The sequence below is a fragment of the Odocoileus virginianus genome, chromosome 11 (assembly GCF_023699985.2).
Source record: "Odocoileus virginianus isolate 20LAN1187 ecotype Illinois chromosome 11, Ovbor_1.2, whole genome shotgun sequence".
Classification (NCBI taxonomy): Eukaryota; Metazoa; Chordata; class Mammalia; order Artiodactyla; family Cervidae; genus Odocoileus; species Odocoileus virginianus.
In genome coordinates this window covers 28,303,946-28,322,696 of record NC_069684.1, presented here as the reverse complement: position 1 = coordinate 28,322,696, position 18,751 = coordinate 28,303,946, and the positions used below count along the sequence as shown (strand labels likewise).

General features: G+C 63.9%; 2 protein-coding genes across 7 annotated transcripts; one reads left to right on the top strand and one right to left on the bottom strand.

Annotated features, from left to right (window-relative positions):
* Nucleotides 1-1,140: 1,140 nt before the first annotated feature.
* DVL1 (dishevelled segment polarity protein 1) lies at nucleotides 1,141-13,460 on the top strand. Of its 5 annotated transcripts, none has more exons than XM_020873702.2 (15): nucleotides 1,141-1,649; nucleotides 6,818-6,887; nucleotides 7,012-7,133; nucleotides 7,429-7,514; nucleotides 7,761-7,899; nucleotides 8,111-8,204; nucleotides 8,494-8,563; nucleotides 8,641-8,780; nucleotides 8,856-8,932; nucleotides 9,022-9,089; nucleotides 9,225-9,377; nucleotides 9,960-10,091; nucleotides 10,311-10,478; nucleotides 10,565-10,771; nucleotides 12,141-13,460. In XM_020873702.2, exons 1-15 carry the CDS (start codon nucleotides 1,480-1,482, stop codon nucleotides 12,527-12,529), a joined length of 2,085 nt encoding a protein of 694 aa, XP_020729361.1. In that variant the 5' UTR covers nucleotides 1,141-1,479; the 3' UTR covers nucleotides 12,530-13,460. The 5 variants fall into 5 exon arrangements, with proteins under 5 accessions (XP_020729361.1, XP_020729360.1, XP_070330225.1 ...); XM_020873701.2 differs by having other exon boundaries at nucleotides 7,411-7,514; nucleotides 7,764-7,899; XM_070474124.1 differs by lacking the exon at nucleotides 12,141-13,460 and adding an exon at nucleotides 11,573-11,605 and having other exon boundaries at nucleotides 7,411-7,514.
* On the bottom strand, nucleotides 13,422-17,380 carry TAS1R3 (taste 1 receptor member 3). 2 transcript variants are annotated; one of them, XM_070474123.1, is made up of 5 exons: nucleotides 16,869-17,380; nucleotides 16,011-16,793; nucleotides 15,646-15,849; nucleotides 15,431-15,551; nucleotides 13,422-15,300 (listed from the first exon to the last, which is right to left on the bottom strand). In XM_070474123.1, the coding sequence occupies exons 1-5, from the start codon at nucleotides 17,280-17,282 to the stop codon at nucleotides 14,336-14,338; spliced, it is 2,487 nt and encodes an 828-aa protein (XP_070330224.1). In that variant the 5' UTR covers nucleotides 17,283-17,380; the 3' UTR covers nucleotides 13,422-14,335. The 2 variants fall into 2 exon arrangements, with proteins under 2 accessions (XP_070330224.1, XP_070330223.1); XM_070474122.1 differs by having other exon boundaries at nucleotides 16,011-17,380.
* Nucleotides 17,381-18,751: the final 1,371 nt, after the last annotated feature.

Genomic DNA, 18,751 nt, shown 5'->3' with positions numbered 1-18,751 from the left:
CCATGGTGACCCCTCCTTCAAGGCCATCCTTCCTGGCTTCCTCAGATCACCTCTGCGGAAGCTGAGACCCAAGGGAAGAAGGCCCAGGCTTTGTTGAGTGGGCCAACCTCACAGAGCCCTCAGAGCCCAGGAAAACGGATGTCAACACCCCCCTGCCGAGGCTCACCTGAGGGTGGTCCCTGGCCTGGACTCAGGGACTTATGGAAAAACTGGCACCTCCAGTCATTGATGGACTAATGTGGCCTTTTCTTGTGCTGGTCCACTGAGTGAGGATGGTCAGATGGGAGAGTCCAGGCTCCAAGCCAACTTCAAGGAGGGCAGCACCCGCATCACTCTCAGGCTCCACCCTAGGTCCTCTCCCATCTCACTCTCGCCAGCGTGGGCCTCCTTCTAGTGGCCTCAAGTTTTCCTCCTGGTCGGAGAGGGAGAGCTGCTCTCCCCAGTGGCTGGACCCTTCACAGCCAGGGGGGCGCTGCTCCTCGTATCCTTTGCCCCACGGAGGACCCCACGCAGGATTGATGGACAGCGGCTGGGGAAAAAAAAAAATTCTACACCTGCTGCCGGAGGGCCGTGCCCCTGCTTGCGCATAGCTGCTCGCGCTGACCCTACTGTCGCGTCCACACGGGGACCCGCATACGCTTGGCCCGTGTGTCTTGGAGCCCCCGTGCGACCTGGCAGAGGGCGCACCAACTCGGAGCTGAGGCGTGGTGGGGGTGGGGGGGGGGGGGCAAAGTGACCGAGTGTTATCGGTTCCGGTCCGAAATCAAGAATTCTCAGCTTCCCGCGTAGCCGCCGCAGCCCGTCGCTGTGACCTAGGCGCCGCCGGACTCTGAAGAGGTGGAAGACCGGAGCCCGGCCGCGCAGAAACCCTCAGGGCTCCAGGCCGGGCTCGGAGCTTCCTGAGGGCCCCCACCCGCCTTCTCCCCGCAGCCCACAGGCCTGGAGCCTGACCCTGCGTACTGCCCACCGATGCGCGTGGTGAAGGCCGGGCGTGCGCGCCCTGGGCTCCGGGCCTGGACACGGCAGGAGGCCCCGCCCCCTAGCGCGCCCCGCCCTCCCCACCCGCGCGTGCGCAGCCCCGCCCCCACGCCGCGGGCCGCCCGGTGACGTCAGACCCGTCGCTCTCGGGCGCCCCCAGCGGCCGCTCGTAGCTGGATCCGCGGTCCCTTTAACGCGCGGCCCGAGGGGGCGGCGGCGGGGCGCACGGACGCGGCGGGCCTCGCGCCCTCCCTGCCTGCGTCCCGGGCCGGGGGCGCATGGGCGGCCGCGGGCGGCAGGATAGCAGCCGGGGTGCGCGCGGGGTCGGAACAGGGGCCAGGGCCGGGGCTGAGGCCGGCAGGGCGGGCGGGGCCGGAGCGGCCGGGCGGGGACGCGGGGGCCTGGTCGCGGCCGGGCCGGGAGCGGCGCGCGGGCGGGGCGCGGGCCGGCAGCGGGGAGGCGCCCGCGTCCGAGGCCCGAGCCGGGCCTGAGCGCCGCGCCATGGCGGAGACCAAGATCATCTATCACATGGACGAGGAGGAGACGCCGTACCTGGTCAAGCTGCCAGTGGCGCCCGAGCGCGTCACGCTGGCCGACTTCAAGAACGTGCTCAGCAACCGGCCCGTGCACACCTACAAATTCTTCTTCAAGTCCATGGACCAGGACTTCGGGTCAGTGGGCCGTAGGGCCTGTGCGCGGGTGCGCGCGGTAGGCACCTGTCCGGCCAGGCAGGGCAGGGGATCCTGGGGTTGTGACCTGGGCGGTGTCTGCGCGCCCTGCTGCGTGTGTCCCACCTGTCTGTGCTCTGAGCATAAGACGCCTGGGCCCCTGACTGCCTGCCCCGGGGTCTGAGAGCGCTGGACGGTGGGCGGAGAGCGGTCTTGGCTTCTCCATTCACCCTGGGCCCTGTTCTGAGTGTGTGACTTGCGGTGGAGGTCTGTGGTCGAAGTGGACCTCCGAAATCCCATCTTGGCACCTGTCAGACTTAGAGTCCGCTGCCCCCTTTATGTGGAGGGTGGGTGGGATTCATGAGGCTTGGGGTCGGAGGAGTTTCCAAGCGTTGGGGGGAAGGGGTTAGGGTGGGGATAGGGTGCCAGCCATCCAGTGGGTCTCCTAGTTAGCACAGGGGAAATGAGGTGATCTGGGCAAGGGCACATATCTATCTGCAGGGGTCTGCAGGAGTTTCTGGAAGCTTAAAACAGCATTCTCCTGGCCCCCTTCTCCAGGGTCCTCAGGACAGGGCAGGGGCCAAGGGTCACTGGGCAACATGGGGCTTTATTCCACCCACCCCAGCCTTGGGGTTGCTGGCCACAGGGCCTGTGTCCCTGCTGAACCACATGCCACTTGGGTTCCTGAGAGCAGTGCAGGCCAGCTGCTGACTCGGGCAGCCTCTGGGTCAGAGTTCTCATGTCTGCCCTTAGTGGTGGCTGTCCCAGCTGAGGGGACTTCCTGCTTGTGCCGGGCTGGGCCTCTGAAACGGTGAGCGGTGAACTGGAGGCTGGCTGGACTCTCGAGCCCTGACCCAGCACAACCATGGGTAACCTGAGTCCCCCGCTTGGCAGTGCTGGGGGGGGGGGCACCCAGAGGCCGCCTGGGCTGAGCAGGTGTGCTTGGGCGCCCTTAGGCAGCCCGTGTCCTTGTCTGTGGCTGCGTCTTGGGACTTTGACATTGAGGCCATTTCCTGGATTCTGTGGTTTGCACCGACCCTGGGCAATCCCAGGTCTGGTCAGGCTGAGGCCACTTTGTGGCTCCCAGGGAGGCCTGAGGGACATGGGGGCAACTAGACTGTCTTATGCAGTCTAGTCTCTCTGCAGAGAGAGGTAGAGAACGGGGAATGGGTCCTTGGCAGCCCCCAGCCCTGCTGGGCTCAGGTTAGGAGCTGCCCCCAGGCCAGGCTTCACAGGGTAGGGCATAGACTGGGGAGCCTGGTCCTCGACACTGGCTGCCCCCCCCCCTCCCAAAACCCCGCCTCAGCTGGTTGGTCGCCTACAGTCTCACTTTTCTGAGCCTGCTCTGCTTTGGCTGTGAGCATCAGGTATGTGAAAGGGTGCTTTTGTTTTTTAACTTAGTTTATCATTTTAACAAAAACTACTGAAATCACATGTGCTCTTTTACACACTGAGAGGAGTGTGTGGCACACTGTGTGCCCAGCCCCCCAGGTTGCTGCCCTCGGACCATGATCTGGGGTGCAGCCTGAGGGGCCTGACCTTCCTCGTGTGTCTAATAGCCACTGAGCTGCAGAGACCCCCTGCCCCACTCGAGGTACACTCCCAGCAGAGGCTGTGCCTGCTAGAGGATTTTCAGGACCCATGGATGCCCTGGCCCAGGAGGTCATGGTGGGCAGGCAAGATCTGGGTCTTGAAGCAAGAGTAGGAGTTCTTCAGGTTGTCTGAGCATGACTGAGATGTGGGGGAGGGAACAAGACCAGGATGGTAGGCTGGGCTGGGACAGAGGGAGGGATTGGGGTGACTCTGGAAGGTGCAGTGGGCATGGGCGGACAGGGCAGGGGAGGCTCATCTTATTCCCCACCCCCACCCCCAGACCTGTGATTGGTGGCCTGTTGGCCTCAGGGACCCTTGGAGGGGATCTGCCTCCTTCCTTCCCTCTCTTGAGATCTACCTACAGAATTCCAGGTTCTGTTTATTCTGTAGAATCATTTACTCAGTGGAATAAATTTCCTCTGGGAGTGTCTGATTAGTCACTCACACTTTAGTATAAATGAGAGTTAGCCTCACCTTGGCTCCCTAATGGATATAGCTGGAGGTTGGAGAAAGAGGGGGCAGGTCCTGGCTGGGCTGGGGAAGTGGCCCCCTTATGAGAGGGGTGGTCTCAGATTGGTGATTGTGAGGTCCCTGACCCTGCTAAGGCCTCTGTTCCTGACGTCTCAGTTCTTGGCCTCTCTGGCCAGGAAGGGAAATCTTCCTAAGTCTAAGGTGTGGTCATAGCCACTTGCTTTGGCCAGGCCTCGCTCTCCATGAGCATCTTTGGCAAGTGGGTAGAGCATCTTTGGCAAATGGGTAGAGAGTCCTGTGCCTCCCTCCCACTCTTCCTATGCAGGTCATAGCTGTGTGTTCCAGTGAAGCTGGGGAGGCTCTCAGAGCCTGTGCTGGGCTGGCCCAGAGGTGCTCAGCTTTGGGCTTGGTGTGCAGCCATGCTCACAGGCTTCCACTGCCTTGTGGACTCCAGGCCTCCCTGGACTTGGCAGTGGCCCTGGGCCCTGCATCTCTGGGCCAGGAGCTCTGGTCTGTAGGGCCATCTGTCTGTGGGCCCTGGGGGCTGTGGTGGGGGCTGCGCTTGGCCTGGTCCAAGTGGCCTGAGCTCCCACTCTGCCCTTTGCAGCTCTGCCATCTGCAGTCAGTGCCCCTGGTATTGGGAGGTTCTAGATGCCTCACCCCCTGGAGCTTGTAGTCAGGCATGGAGGGTCTAGGGTCTAGACCCTTCACCCTGGAGCCTGCAGAGCCCAAGCCTGGTCAGGAGGCAGTGGGGGTACAGATGAAGGCTCTGTGGGAACTGAGGACCCTGATTCCTGGGGCAACCCTGTGTCTCTGAGGACATAGGTGGGGCATCCCACTGGGTCTCTGGGAGCCCAGGAGTTCCTGGGCTCCTCGCTCTGAGCAGGGAGCCCTGCTCTGTACGGGCCCTGCTCTGAGCAGATTCCTCGCTGGGGTGCGTCTGCGGGGGTGGCGGGTGGGGCTGGACAGCCCAAGTTCCAGGTTATCAGGGGTCTCACCAGGAATCCCAGAGCTGGGGGCAATATGCCAACAGAGGTTCCCCTGGGTGGCCACCCTGAGGGTTCATGTCTTTGCTGACCACAGCTCCTGAGGTGTACTCTCAGGCTCAGGGAAGGCGCTCTGGATTGGGGGGCATTTCCCCAGGCTTGGTTGAGGCCTCCCCCAACTCCACCCCCAACCTCGTCCCTGTTCCTGGCCATCACTCGGGATGGGCAGCACCGTGCCCCTGATGCTGGGCTTGCCCCTGGGGAGGGCGAGGCCTTTCCCCTCCCCCTCCCTCCTGGCTATCCTGACTAGCTGCTCCTCGATGCCCTGACCCCCAGGGGGAAGGCTGGGTGCCCTTTAGTTCCAGCCAGAAGGTGTATATCTCTCAGGGTGGGGAGGACTGGGGAAGCAGGGCCTCTGGGCCCTGGGGGGGGCATTCATGTGTGGGTGGGCTGCATGGGGGCCTCAGGCAGCTCTGGGTGACCAATTTCCTGGAGGCACTGGCTGTGCAGGCAGTGGGGGTTCAGGGTGCCGCCTGAGGTGTCCACCTCTGGGAAGCCCCATGGACCTTGTGCTATGAGTCAAAAGGGCGGGGTCATGAGTGCAGGGAAGGAGGGGAGGCTGCTGGCCAGGCCACCTGGACTGTGAAGTGAGAACCAGGTTCCCCCTTGGGTTTCTTGCTGCAATCACTCAGAGGTGGTGCTCGGGGCCCGCTGGGCCCCCTGGAGGACTTGCTGCAACCCCCCATCTCCTGGCTGCAGCTGGCAGAACCCCAGGTGTCCCCAGGCCACTGCAGGTCTTCCTGTGGTGACTCCTTCTGTGTGGTCTCCTGGACTGACTCTTGGGCTGGATCTCGGCCACCCCAGAGCTCAGCTCTGTGGTGCGTGATGGGGGCTGCAGACACTTTGTCTGTTCCTCACTGGGGAGAGGGGGTCCTGAGAAATGACTCGTGTCCATTGTTCTGTCCACCTCATCTGTGCCTGTGTGGCTGGCCTGGGAGGCATCTGATGGAGTCACTATAGGACCCTGGCAGAGTGCCCCCTCCAGGCTGCCCTGTCTCCTCTCTGCACTCTGCCCTGAGGTCTTGGGGCTCTCCTGGTGGGTGGGGTGGACTGGAGCCTTGCTCTTGGGGACTTCCTGCCCCCTGCTGCTGCCTTGGACACGCTGAGTTGAGGTGTCTGGGCCCATAGGCCACGAGGCTACTTCCTGCCTGGTCTGCAACTCCTGTTTCTACACTGGGCCCTCATCCCAGGTGTGGAAATCTGCGGTGCTGGGCAGGGCTGCGCCCCAGGGGCCTGCTGCCGGCCCTGCCCTGCCCACCCTGCTCCCTGGGCCTCCGGGAGGCCACAGTGTGGGATGTGTCTGGGCCACAGCACTGTCTGCCCTGCCCCATGGCCCTTCCCTGCTGCCCTTCTCACCCCTTTGAACCTGACTCCTGGACCTCCCCAACCTGTTTCTGACCCCAGGGTCATTGGCTTCCTTCCCAGTTAGAGTTGCCCTGGGCCTCGGCCATCTGCCTCTCCTGTCCTTCCAGGCCCACCTGCTGGGGGCAGCATGAAGGGACAGGCCAGGCTAGCCATTGGGCAGTGGTAGAGCTGGTGACACTTGCTGACCTTCAGGGCCTGAGGCTTCTCCATGGGCCCTGCTGGCCCTGCACTTGGCCACCCTTCAAGTTGGGCCAGTGTTGTGAGTGGGGGTCTGTTTCTGTCTCCTTGGCTGGGCCAACAGGTCAGGAGGGTGGTGGCCTGCTCCTGGAGTGTGAGCTTGCGGGTCTGTGTGCTGTGCACCTCCCGGGGGGTCTGCCCACACCTGACTTGTACTGAAGCCTGCTGTGACCTGGGCCCTGCCCTCGCGATATGAAGTCCGGGGGAGTCACACAGAGCAAGGAGGATACTTGCATTTGTGTCTGGGCCCCATGGGCCCTGGGTGGGGTCCTTGGAAGGATGGTGACAGTCTCCAGTAGTGGAAGTGCTGGGCGAGGGCATCCGCACAGACCGGCATCTGGGTGTGTGGCCGGATGCCCCATGTGACCCACACCCCGGACAAGCTGGGGGCCTTAGTCCAGAGCCCAGAGGTGGGAGCAGGCCCCAGTGTGGCTGCCTCACAGCTGTGTCTGCCTGCAGGGTTGTAAAGGAGGAGATCTCTGACGATAATGCCAAGCTACCCTGTTTCAACGGCCGTGTGGTCTCCTGGGTGAGTCCATGGGATGCTGGCGGAGGGCCCTGGGCTGGTGGGAGTGGAAGAAGGTACTGCCCATGCCTGGTGCCCTGCCGGGGTCGCCTGGATGCTGGCTCCTGAGCCCTGCTCTTGTCCACAGCTGGTCCTGGCTGAGGGTGCGCACTCGGATGCAGGGTCTCAGGGCACTGATGGGCACACAGACCTGCCCCCGCCTCTTGAGCGGACAGGCGGCATCGGGGACTCCCGGCCTCCCTCCTTCCAGTAAGGATTCTGGGGGGCTGTGCTGAGCCCAGTGGAGCTGAAGGGCTTGCGTCCTGCCAGCCTGTTGGAAATGGGGAGGGGCAACTGAGCAGGGACCCACGGTCAGTAGGTGCTGGTCAGCAGAGGAGGGGCAAGTGGAGAGGCCCAGAGTGGGCCAGTGGGTAGATGGGGGCTCTGCTGGAGTCGAGGTCCCACTGGACGTTGGGAGGAGAGGAGCTGAGAGGGTGTTTGAGGCATGAGTGGCCTGGCCGCCCCAGCCCAGCCCTCCTCGGCACAGCCCGAATGTGGCCGGCAGCCGCGATGGGATGGACAACGAGACTGGCACGGAGTCATTGGTCAGCCACCGGCGGGAGCGAGCCCGACGCCGGAACCGTGAAGAGGGTAATGAGGCCATGCCCTGGACCTCCCTGGGGCCCCCGTGGGCACCCCAAGCCCCTCCTGGCCCCCCTTCCAGTGGTGGTCCCTTGGCAGAGGTTCCAGACCCAAATACCCTGGATCCTAGTGACCCCTCAGCAGCCCTGCAGTCACCCTGCCAGCTCCCAGGTGAAAGAGTGCTTGAGGTTGCAGGGGCTGCCCATGACTTCCAGGGGATCTCATGGCCAGCCCCCATCCCTGCTGTCCCCACAGCAGCCCGGACCAATGGGCACCCAAGGGGGGACCGGCGGCGGGAATTGGGGCTGCCCCCTGACAGTGCGTCCACCGTGCTGAGCAGTGAACTTGAGTCCAGCAGCTTCATCGACTCGGATGAAGATGACAACACAAGCCGGTGGGTGAGGGTGAGGGTGCAAGGTGGGGCAGGATGTGTGCCCTGGACCACACATATATGTATGCATGGGCGTGTGCACCTGGGCAGGAGACCCTGCTGGCTGCTCACTGCCTGCAGGGTTGGGATGGTTTCCTCAGGTTCAGCCTTGCCTCTACCCCTTTGAGTTCAACTATATGGGGGGTGGCCAGACCCTGACTCTGGGCTCCCCCAGGCTGAGCAGCTCCACGGAGCAGAGCACCTCCTCCAGGCTCATCCGGAAACACAAGCGCCGGCGGCGGAAACAGCGCCTGCGGCAGACAGACCGGGTAGGTGCAGACTGGGCAGGTGTGGGCCGGGCAGGTGTGAACCAGGCAAGTGTGGGCCAGGCAGGTGTGAATATTGCAGGTGTGGGCCAGGCAGGTGTGAACTGGGCAGGTGTGAACCAGGTAGTTCCAGATCAGTCAGGTTAGGGCCAGGCAGGTGTGAATCTTGCAGGTGTGGGCTGGCAGGTGTGAACCAGTCAGGTGTGGACTGAGCAGCTGTGGACTGGACAGGTGTAGGCTGGGGTGGGCAGATGGGTCCCACTCACAGCCCCTCACCTGGCGCCCCCTGCAGGCCTCCTCTTTCAGCAGCATCACGGACTCCACCATGTCCCTCAACATCATCACCGTCACACTCAACATGGGTGAGGCCTCTGTGGGGTGCTGGGCAGGGCACAGTGGTGGTGGGGGCACACCTGCTCACCACCCCCCTGCCCCGCAGAGAGGCATCACTTCCTGGGCATCAGCATTGTGGGCCAGAGCAATGACCGGGGCGACGGTGGCATCTACATCGGCTCCATCATGAAGGGTGGGGCTGTTGCTGCTGATGGCCGCATCGAGCCGGGAGACATGCTGCTGCAGGTGCGGGCCAGGAAAGCTTCTGGGGGGGTGGGAAGAGCAGCACCCCCACCCACCATGCTGACCTCTTGCCCCCAGGTGAATGATGTCAACTTCGAGAACATGAGCAACGATGATGCTGTGCGGGTCCTGCGGGAGATTGTGTCCCAGACGGGGTGAGGCGTGTGGGGGTGAGGCGTGTAGGGGTGGGACAGTGGAGGGGAGGGGGCTGCCTGGGTCACCTTGTGACCCGCCCACCCTGCAGGCCCATCAGCCTTACAGTGGCCAAGTGCTGGGACCCAACGCCCCGCAGCTACTTCACCATCCCGAGGGGTGAGTGACCCCCTGGGGCCGGCGGGGTGGGGGTGGGGCACCTAGCCCAGCCTGAAGGGCCTCTTCTCTGTCCTGTGTTCCACTTCCCCCCACACCGTCCATCTGTCCGTCTGTTGCCATGCTATGGCTGCCCAGCGGATCCAGTTCGGCCCATCGACCCAGCCGCCTGGCTGTCCCACACGGCAGCGTTGACGGGAGCCCTGCCCCGCTACGGTACGAGCCCCTGCTCCAGCGCCGTCACGCGCACCAGCTCCTCCTCACTAACCAGCTCTGTGCCTGGCGCTCCGCGTAAGTGGCAGCTCATAAGGTTGGGAACCAAGGCCCTGGCCAGGCACACACTGGGTGCGGTTGCCACGCCAGCCTTGAGTGTTCACGGTGCTGCCGGGTCCTCATGATTGGATGCGAGGGTGCCTGCTCCCGCCCTCCTCCCTGCTCTCTGTCCTAGCAGTGGGAGTGGGAGATGCCTGGAGGGGCTCGGCGAGCCCTGGGGTCTGTGTGGCGGGGGCAGGGAGAGGCAGGTGCCTGTGTGGGGCACTCACCCTGCTTTCCTGCCACTAACATGACTAACAGCCCCAGCTCGCAGGGGAGGGGGTAGAGGACGCCTGATATCAGCCCCTGGGGCTCTGGTCTGCAGGGCCAGGGGGGCCTTTTCCTGGTCGGACAGGGTGGGAGATGAAGGTCCAAACCCCTCCCGCCCCGTGCCTGCTCCCTGACTCTGCGGGGCCACTCAGCGCTGGCCCTGAGCCTCACAGTTGCTCGGCCAGCAGAGCCTGGCCTCTGAAGTGGGGAAGCAGGCTGGGCCTGGGGTCTGTTCTGGCCCTGTGCCACCTGTCAGCCACTCGGGCTGAGGAGGGGGGCTGTGCCTTGCAGAGCTGGAGGAGGCGCCGCTGACTGTGAAGAGCGACATGGGTGCTGTCGTCCGGGTTATGCAGCTGCCGGACTCGGGCTTGGAGATCCGGGACCGCATGTGGCTCAAGATCACCATCGCCAACGCTGTCATCGGTGAGGCTCCTGCACCCGGGGGTGGGGGTGGGGCTGGGTCCCTGCCCGACTGTTGCCCGCTGCCACGCAGGCGCAGATGTGGTGGACTGGCTGTGTGTGCACCTGGAGGGCTTCTGCAAGTGGTGGGCGGGGTGGGGGTGGGGGTTTAGTGGGGGGTTGGGGAGGGTGTTGGGGGTGGGACCAGGTCCCTGCCTCTGACTGCCGCCTGCTGCCACCCAGGGGCAGATGTGGTGGACTGGCTGTACGCGCACCTGGAGGGCTTCCGGGAGCGGCGGGAGGCGCGCAAGTACGCCAGCAGCATGCTGAAGCGTGGCTTCCTGCGGCACACAGTCAACAAGGTCACCTTCTCAGAGCAGTGCTACTACGTCTTCGGGGACCTGTGCAGCAGTGAGTGGGGCTGCAGAGCGGAGTCCCCGAGGGAAGGCCGCCCTCCCCACCCTCACCCGCACTCCCTCTGCCCTCCCCTCTCGCAGATCTTGCCGCCCTGAACCTCAACAGTGGCTCCAGTGGGGCCTCCGATCAGGACACGCTGGCCCCGCTGCCCCACCCGGCTGCCCCCTGGCCCCTGGGTCAGGGTTACCCCTACCAGTACCCGGGGCCCCCACCCTGCTTCCCGCCCGCATATCAGGACCCTGGCTTCGGCTACGGCAGCGGCAGTGCCGGGAGTCAGCAGAGTGAAGGTGAGGGCCCCTACCTTCAAGCCCAGCCCCCTCCCCCACAGCCTGGCTCTGCCCTGCGTGCCCGCCCCCTGCCCTGCACTCCCATCTGCTCTGTGCTCGGGCCCTGGGTGGCTTCTTCTGAAAGGGGTGAGTGGTCAGAGGCTGGAGAGAAGAGCCTAGAGTCTTCAGGGGTTGTGTGGGTGTGTTGGTGGTCCAGATGTGGCAGAGGCAGAGAGAGATGGTGTGGGAATGGGGGCATGGGATGTGATGGCCCAGGGTGGGGGAGCAGCAGAGGGGCCCTGAGACCCTCCCCCCAGCACCTGTAGCACAGCAGGGAGCAGAGGTGACAGTTTCGCAGATAGCTGCAGCCTGCTGCTGGGCCGTGAAGGGCAGTTGAGCAGTGGGGTTGGGGTGTCACAGAGGAGCACCTGTTGGGACACTGTCCTGAGGCTGAGTGGGGGGCACAGCAAGGCCCATGGGCACATGCCCCCAAAAGCATCAGGGGAGAGGTCTTATGGGTGACTCGGTGGAACCAGAAGGGGATGGGGAGAGAGGACAGTGGATCAGGGGCAGCAGTTTCCAAGGGGAAGCATGTTGGGTGCTGAGGCCAGTGGGCACATGCCCCCAGCATCTGGGGAAAGGTCTGGTGGGTGGCTTGATGGACAGGAGGGAATGGGGGGAGAGAGAACAGTGGAGCAGGGGCAGCAATGTCCAAGGGGAAGCGTGTTGGGTGCCGGTGGACCTTGCACAGGCCCAGCTGGTGGTGTGGGTGCCTGGCCGCTGGTGTGTAACTCCTCTATCCCTTGCTTTGTGCTGAGCAAGCCTTAGACTGAAGGACTAGCGGAGCGGACCCTCGGGGCCGGTAAGCCAGGGTCCTGCTCGGCGTCCCCCTCCGCACGTCCCCAGCCAGTGGGCGTCTTCAGGTTCCCAACATGTCCTGAGTGCCCAGGAGGGGCTGAGCTGAGTAGCCGGCCAGGGCTCTGGGGGCAGATGAAAGGCGGGTCTCGGGTGGGGAGCCCATGATGGCTGGCAGTGCCCCGGGCACACAGCCTCCTCTGGGCCTCCATTTCCCAGCTGCAAGACCAGGCCCTCGGTCCAGGCACTGGTGTGAGGAGTGGGGATCGAGCTGGCCCTGGAGCATCCCTGCCTGTCTGCTACTGCCCTGCCCCTGCCCCACCCCGCATCTCTTCTCCTCTGCCTGCTGCAGCTGCTCCTGCTTCCCTGGGCTGGGCCAGTCCGGCCCTCATGTCTGCATGGCTGCCCACCCCTACCTGTACCCTCTCAGGACCATTGGTGCTGCCCCTGGCGGTCCCGACCATGGCCATCTGTCTTGGAAGAGGGAAGGCCTAGTACTGACCATACCATTCCTCTACCCTGTTCTTGACCTCAGGAAGCAAAAGCAGTGGGTCCACCCGGAGTGCTGGCGGGAGCAGCCGTCGGGCCCTGGGCCGTGAGAAGGAGAGCCGGTCGGCTGGAGCTGGGGGCAGTGGCAGCGAGTCAGACCACACGGCACCAAGCGGGGCGGGTAGCAGTGGCTGGCGGGAGCGTCCGCCTAGCCAGCTCAGCCGTGGCAGCAGCCCGCGCAGCCAGGCCTCAGCTGCTGCCCCAGGGCTCCCCCCGCTGCACCCCCTGACAAAGGCCTACTCGGTGGTGGGTGGGCCACCTGGGGGGCCACCTGTCCGGGAGCTGGCCGCTGTCCCGCCAGAGCTGACGGGCAGCCGCCAGTCTTTCCAGAAAGCCATGGGGAACCCCTGTGAGTTCTTCGTGGATATCATGTGACCAGGCGAGAGTGCCTTCAGCCCAGCCCTGCTGTGGGGAGGCCCAGGGTCCTGCTCTTGCAGGAGGGCCCTGCTCCTAGAGCTTGTGTGGGCTTGCCTTAGCAGCCATCCCAGGTCAGACCTGTGCTTGCTGCCATGGGGTCTGGGCCTGGACAGAGTGGCAGCAGGCTGGAGAGGAGGGGCTGAGGGCAGCCCAGACCACCGTGATCTGGATGGCGGCTCATCCACCCCTGGCTGGAGCTGTCAGTGCAGACACTGGGCAGGAGGGGCATCTCCCTGTGCTCGGGCAGGTCTGACTCACCCCTCTTGGCGTATGCCTCAGGGACCCCAGCTTGCCCACAGAGCTGCGCACGGGGCCTCAAACTGAGCTGAGAGGTGGCCACTAGGCCTTGGCCCCACCCATCTTGCCTAGGCCAGGATTGGGGGGGATCCTCTCGGGGTTAGAATCATAGCCCCAAGGTCCCTCTGTGGCTGCCCAAGGTAGGGATCTAATTTATTTATTTATTGTCTGACCTGTGTGCTCTGTGGGGTGGCAGCCAAGACAGCTGTCCCCTACCCCAGCCACCAGAACAGTTTCGTGTGTCCCCCCTGCAGGGACACAGGTTGTGTCTGGAGGTGTGTGGGAGGACAGTGAGGGGGAGGTGGCAGGATGGGGGACCCTGAGGAGTGAGGGCCACAGACGCGCACAGCTGCTGCAGGGGCAGGGTTTAGAGCAGAGGGCGTGGCCAGCTCAGCCTTCCTCGCGATCTTGGGGTGGCCTCCCACCCACCCACGCCCGCACACATGCACGTCGCTTCCGTCCGGCATCTCTGGCCTGCACATGTCTGCACTGTAGATACTATATCCAGTTGGGAGCGTCGTCCAGATAGTTAATAGAGCTGCTTCTGTGTAAATGCTATTTTAAACACTAAAAAGCATTTAATTTTATGGGACTGATGTGTGACCTATGTCTCTTCCCCAATTTAGGAGGTTGGGCTGCAGGGGCTGGGTCAGCTTCCCCAGGGTCCAGCTGAGAACTGACCCAGGACTGGCTTGGTGCTGTCCTCTGGGTGCCAGCTCACCAAGGCCCTGCCCACAGCCGACCTGGCAGGCAGTCTTCTGTCCGTGGTGCTGGCTCCTGGCTCTGGGGCAGTGGTGGGGTGGGGGGTAGGGGTCCCTGTGGCTGGTGCTGGCCATAGTGCTGACCCCGCCCCCTCACCTGCCTGGGTTCTGTCTGTGGTGCTGGAGGTGACTGGCCCCCATTCTGCTGGCTCACTGGCCAGGGAGAGAGAAGGAAGATGGGTGCCCCCTCCCTTCTGAGGAGGCCTCTGCCTTGTGCTGGGGCCCAGGTCAGGTACACACTCCTGCAGAGGGGTTGAGAAAGCCCCATCCACCTCCCAACATCCCACTCTTGTGATGCTTGGAGAGGATGCTGGGTGGGGGCCTCCCACTGGGCCCAAGCAGGCAAGTGACACCCAGCTTTGCCTTCATGTGGCCCCTGGGGTCTTCCTGAGCACTCAGTGTAGCTTCATGGAGCCCCAAGAACCCTCCATGGGCCTCTGACCGGAACAGGGGGGCTGGGTCACCTGTGTAGGCCAGGGCTCGGTCAGGACAAGACAGAGCCTAACTCTGGGGCCTCAGGTGATGAGATCCCATTGGGCTGAGGCCGCTTATGCACTCTGGAGGTCACTCTGGGGTCAAAGTGAGCAGAATCTAGGGCTGTCTCAGTGGAGTTAAGGCACAGTCTGCAGGTTGCTGCATGGAAACTTGGTTTGGGGGTGACTCAACGAGGTCTGAGTTCACTGGGGTGACGTCACCTACTCAAGGGTCACTTGTTTTTCCCCTGAGTCTCCTCCCCGACCCCACTGCTGCCTTGCCCTCTGGCGTCACTGGGACCCCCTCCCAAGAAGAACTCAGGGGTGTTGAGGTCTGGCCGCCACAGCAGCAGGTAGCACTTAGGCAGGTGGAAGGTGGCCAGGATGCCCAGCACACAGAAGAGAATGGTGCCCATCTGCACAGGGGGGTGGGAGACCATGTGTACATTGGCAAAGAGTGGGATGTAGGAGACCCAGGTGATGAAGTAGGCCAGCATGGCGAAGGTCAGGCTGCGGGCGCTGTTGTAGCGGCCAGGCCGGCTCTGTACCAGGAAGGTGCCCAGGAAGCAGAGAAAGGCCAGCATGGCGTTGGTGGCATGCACCACTCCGAAGCTGATCCAGGAGCTCACGCGACAGTGCACCAGTGCCTCCGTGGGCAGCACATGCCAGTTTGTTACCACCACCGGTGGGAAGACTGCCAGGTACCAGGAGCAGAGCGCCGCCTCTGCCAGCATGGCAAGCAGCACTACCAGCCAGGCCCAGGGCCCCCGCAGGCGGCTGTGGAGCCAGTCTGTCCAGCTGGGTGGCAGCTCTGAGCCCACAAAGATCTCGGCCGCCTGCAGGAATAGTGTGCTCAGGCAGCCGGTGAGTGGGAGGTGAAGCAGCAGCTGCTGGCCCACGCAGCTGGCAGTGCTGGGCCGGCCAGGGAACAGGAGGACGCTGAGGCAGACCAGGCCCAGGCAGGCCAGGCCAAAGCAGGCTCGGGGCCCCCCTGCGGCCTGAACTAGTGGGCTGTCCCGGTGCCAGGTGAAGAGTCCCAGGGCTATGAGCACCAGAACCAGAACGATGCCCAGCAGCAGGAGCAGCCCAAGCACTGCCGGCTCCCCCCACGCCAGGAACCTGGGCCTGCGGGGGAAGCACCGGGTACTCCGGTCTGGGGACCACTGGTCCTGGTCACACTTGCTGCAGAGGGCATCGTCTGAGGCAAGGGAGGAGAGAGGGGATGCTGGGGGCCACTGGCTTCCCTGGCCTTGCCTCTGCCCCAGACCCGACCCTGTGGTACCCGCCCTCACTTGGGCCTCAGCATGGGCTGGACCCTGAGGGCTCACCTGGGTGGCGCTGGTAGCTGCCTGCCTTGCAGTCCACACAGTCGTAGCAGCAGGAGTGGAAGCCCTTCACGCGGCGCACCTGGCCCTCCCTGCACTGCCGCGAGCACTGGGACACGGGCTCCTGGCGGGCAGCAGGGCTCAGGCTCTGTATGGCTGGCTGCACTGGCCTAAGCCCTGGGGGCCGCCCCCGCTCCCTGGACACGACTGGTGCTCACTTGGTTTCCCGGGGTGTGCCAGATCATGTTGGAGAACTGGAGCTCCAGGCTGCCATTGTAGCTGCCCACAGTGCGCAGCGTGGGCATCTGGTCCCGCCACACCCACAGCTTCAGGTCATAAGCCAGGTCCACATTCCCGCTGGTGTCGAACTGCAGGGTCCGGTTGTATGCACGGAAACTCATGTTGTACATGTTCTCCAGGAGCTGGCAGTGAGGGGATCAGGGGGCAGTGGGGAAATCGGGATGGTAGGGCTGGGCAGGGAGTCGCCACTGGCCAGACCCCCCCCTCCCCGCCCCCCACCTCCTCCTCAGGGGCACCAGTGGATTGGGGAATGAGCCAAGAGACACAGCTTCTGCGACCTCACCTGCCAGGGCCGCACGGGCTCCTGTGTGGGGCAGCCCGAGGAGTTGCAGAGCAGCGCTTTGTGAAGCGCATGGGCCACGCTATACACGGCTGCGTAGGCGGCAAAGGTTTGGTGGTAAAGCAGCCCATCGGTCACGTTCTCCGGGGAGGCGCGGTCACACTGCGGGCAGCGTGGCCCCACCACGTGTTCCTCCAGACCCAGCCGCCCTGCCTCTAGTGAGGCGCAGTAGGCGGGCTCGGCGGCCTGGGCCAGGCGGGTCTGCACATAGGACCGGAACTCGGGCATCTCGGCACCCTGATGCAGGAAGCCAAGCACCGTGCCCACCCGCTCCATGCCCGGTAGCATCATAACCAGGCTTGAGGTCAGCCAGGCCTCACTGGCCACCCATACCTTGGGTGAGAGCTTGTAGTGGATGGTATAGCTGAAGAGGCTGTAGGTGGCATGTGCAGAGGAGAACACCACCACCACCTGCACGCTGCTGTGGTTCACCTGGTGCAACAGGCTCTGCACAGAGCCCAGCCGCGTGCCGCCGGCACGGGGCAGTGGCATCAGGCCCTCATAAGCTATGCAGATGCCCTTGGCGTTGGCCAGGCTGGAGAAGAGGCTCAGGCCCTGCCGGCCGTACTCATCATCGCTGCCCACGGCGGCCACCCAGTTCCAGCGTAGCCCCCGCAGCAGCTCTACCATGGCCGTTGCCTGCACACGGTCGCTGGGCACCGTGCGGAAGAAGGATGGGAACGTCTCGCGGTTGCTCAGCCGGTCAGTGGTGGCGCCGTAGCTGACCTGCAGGCGAAGGTGGCTCCTGACACTGAGGCTCCTGAGGTGGGTGGGAGGATGGGACATGGGGAGGGGGCGCACCTGGGGCATGAGGAAGAAGCTGAAGAACTTGCCAGTGACCAGGGCAACCTCGGATGAGTGGGGCCCGATGACAGCCAGCACGCGGGGTTGGTATTGCGTGTAGTCACAGTAGGCGCCGATGCTGCGGCTGCCCGCTTTGGCCATGAACACCAGGCTGGGCTTCATGGCGACCACGGGCTCCGAGCATGTGTCGAACAGGTCATAGCCCAGACGCAGCCCAGGGAGCAGGGTGGACGCGTTGTTGATCTCCTCCACAGCCATCATCATGGCTAGTGCCCAGAGCAGGCCGGGGGCCGACAACCTGGGGCCACAGGGACTGCGGGTGGCTGACGCCTCTCCCCCTGACCGACCTCCCCCAGCCCCACCTCCCCTGCCCTCACTCCCGGCCTCCCTACCTGGTGCACATGGTGGCATTGGGCTGCATCCTGTCACCTAGCCCGGTATCCTCGGCCGAGCCCAGAGGGAAAAGCCCGCCCAGAACGTAGTCCCCCGGCAGGCTGAGTTGCCGGGACAGGCACAATGGGGCCCCCAGCCTGACACCCAGTGCAGCCACGAGGCCCAGGAAAGTCAGGCCCAGCATGGCAGGTGGCAGCTTCCAGCAGCAGGACAGACTGCTTGCACTTGCACTTCCAGTAGCAAGTGGGCAGACTGAATGGGGCCCCAGATATGGGGAGTCAGGTGGGGAGGGGCACAGGATTTGTTTAGCAAAGCGCTTGCCTGCTCACCTGCCTCCTTGGGGCCCTGGAGTTGCCCCCATCTCCTGGGCCCCTCAGGTGTGCTCATGTTGGGCTTCTAATCCTGATGGCACCAACAGGCCCTCTAGGTGATGGTGACCTGGGCAGGCAGGCTCTAAGCAGCTGCTGCCTACGACATTGCTACCTGTGTCCAAACCCCTGGTACCCACCTGTTATGGAGGGGTCACCCTGGATCTGCTTGACAGAGGGGCCTGGAGTCTCCAGCTGATGTGAGACAGTAATGGAGGTGCCAGTGGGGTAGCACACCACCCCACACCCAGCCCAGAGAGGCACTGTCTATAGTCGGGGTGGAGCAGAGTGGACTGCAGGCCCAGGGGCAGCCTGAGGGGGGGTATCACGCAGCCCTGCAACCAAAAGGACAGAGCTGGCCAGCATGGCTCTCACCCATAACTGTGTGGGGAGGGTCCCGAGGTGGGGGTCATGGCCTCAGCCTGCCTGGGAACAGTGCACCTTGAGGGACTGTGGCCTAGAAGCTTTGGGGGCCCCAAAGCTTCAGAGGGCAGGTGCCTTCCTTCAGGGACAGAGCTCACAGCTGGGCCTGGGTGGGGAGGCATGCAAACAAGGGAGGAAATGCTGTAACCAAATAGGCTGCAGCAGTCATGCCAGCACCAGGTGTGACAATGGACCTGAGACCCACAGGCTGGTGGCTCCTGCTTAGCCACTGGGTACCCGGGGACTGGTCTCCCTGAGTCTGGGCTGGGGGCCTCACTGAAACCAGGCCACAGGCACCCAAGGGAGCTGGGGGAGGCTAGAGATGCCCTTGAGGGTGCAGTGGGGCCTGGCAGACGTTCATGGAATTGGTCCAGGGACCCGGTCTTTGCCTGTACCTATGGCCTTGGGGAGGGCACACATGGACGGCACGCTCACCACAAACACACACACACACACATCACACACCCTTGGGGAGGGCGCACGAGGCACAGCACACACAGAATGCACACCACACACACACACAGTGCCTACACCGGCACACATGTATGCACACAGGCACACGTGCAGCCCTTGCTCTCTGGCTTTTGTCAGTAACATTCCAGGCTCTGGCCCCCACGGATATGGCCAGAGCTGGACAGGGTGCAGCGGCATCCCAGGAGGTGGCTTGTGCTGGGCACTGCTGTTCAGCTCTGGCCA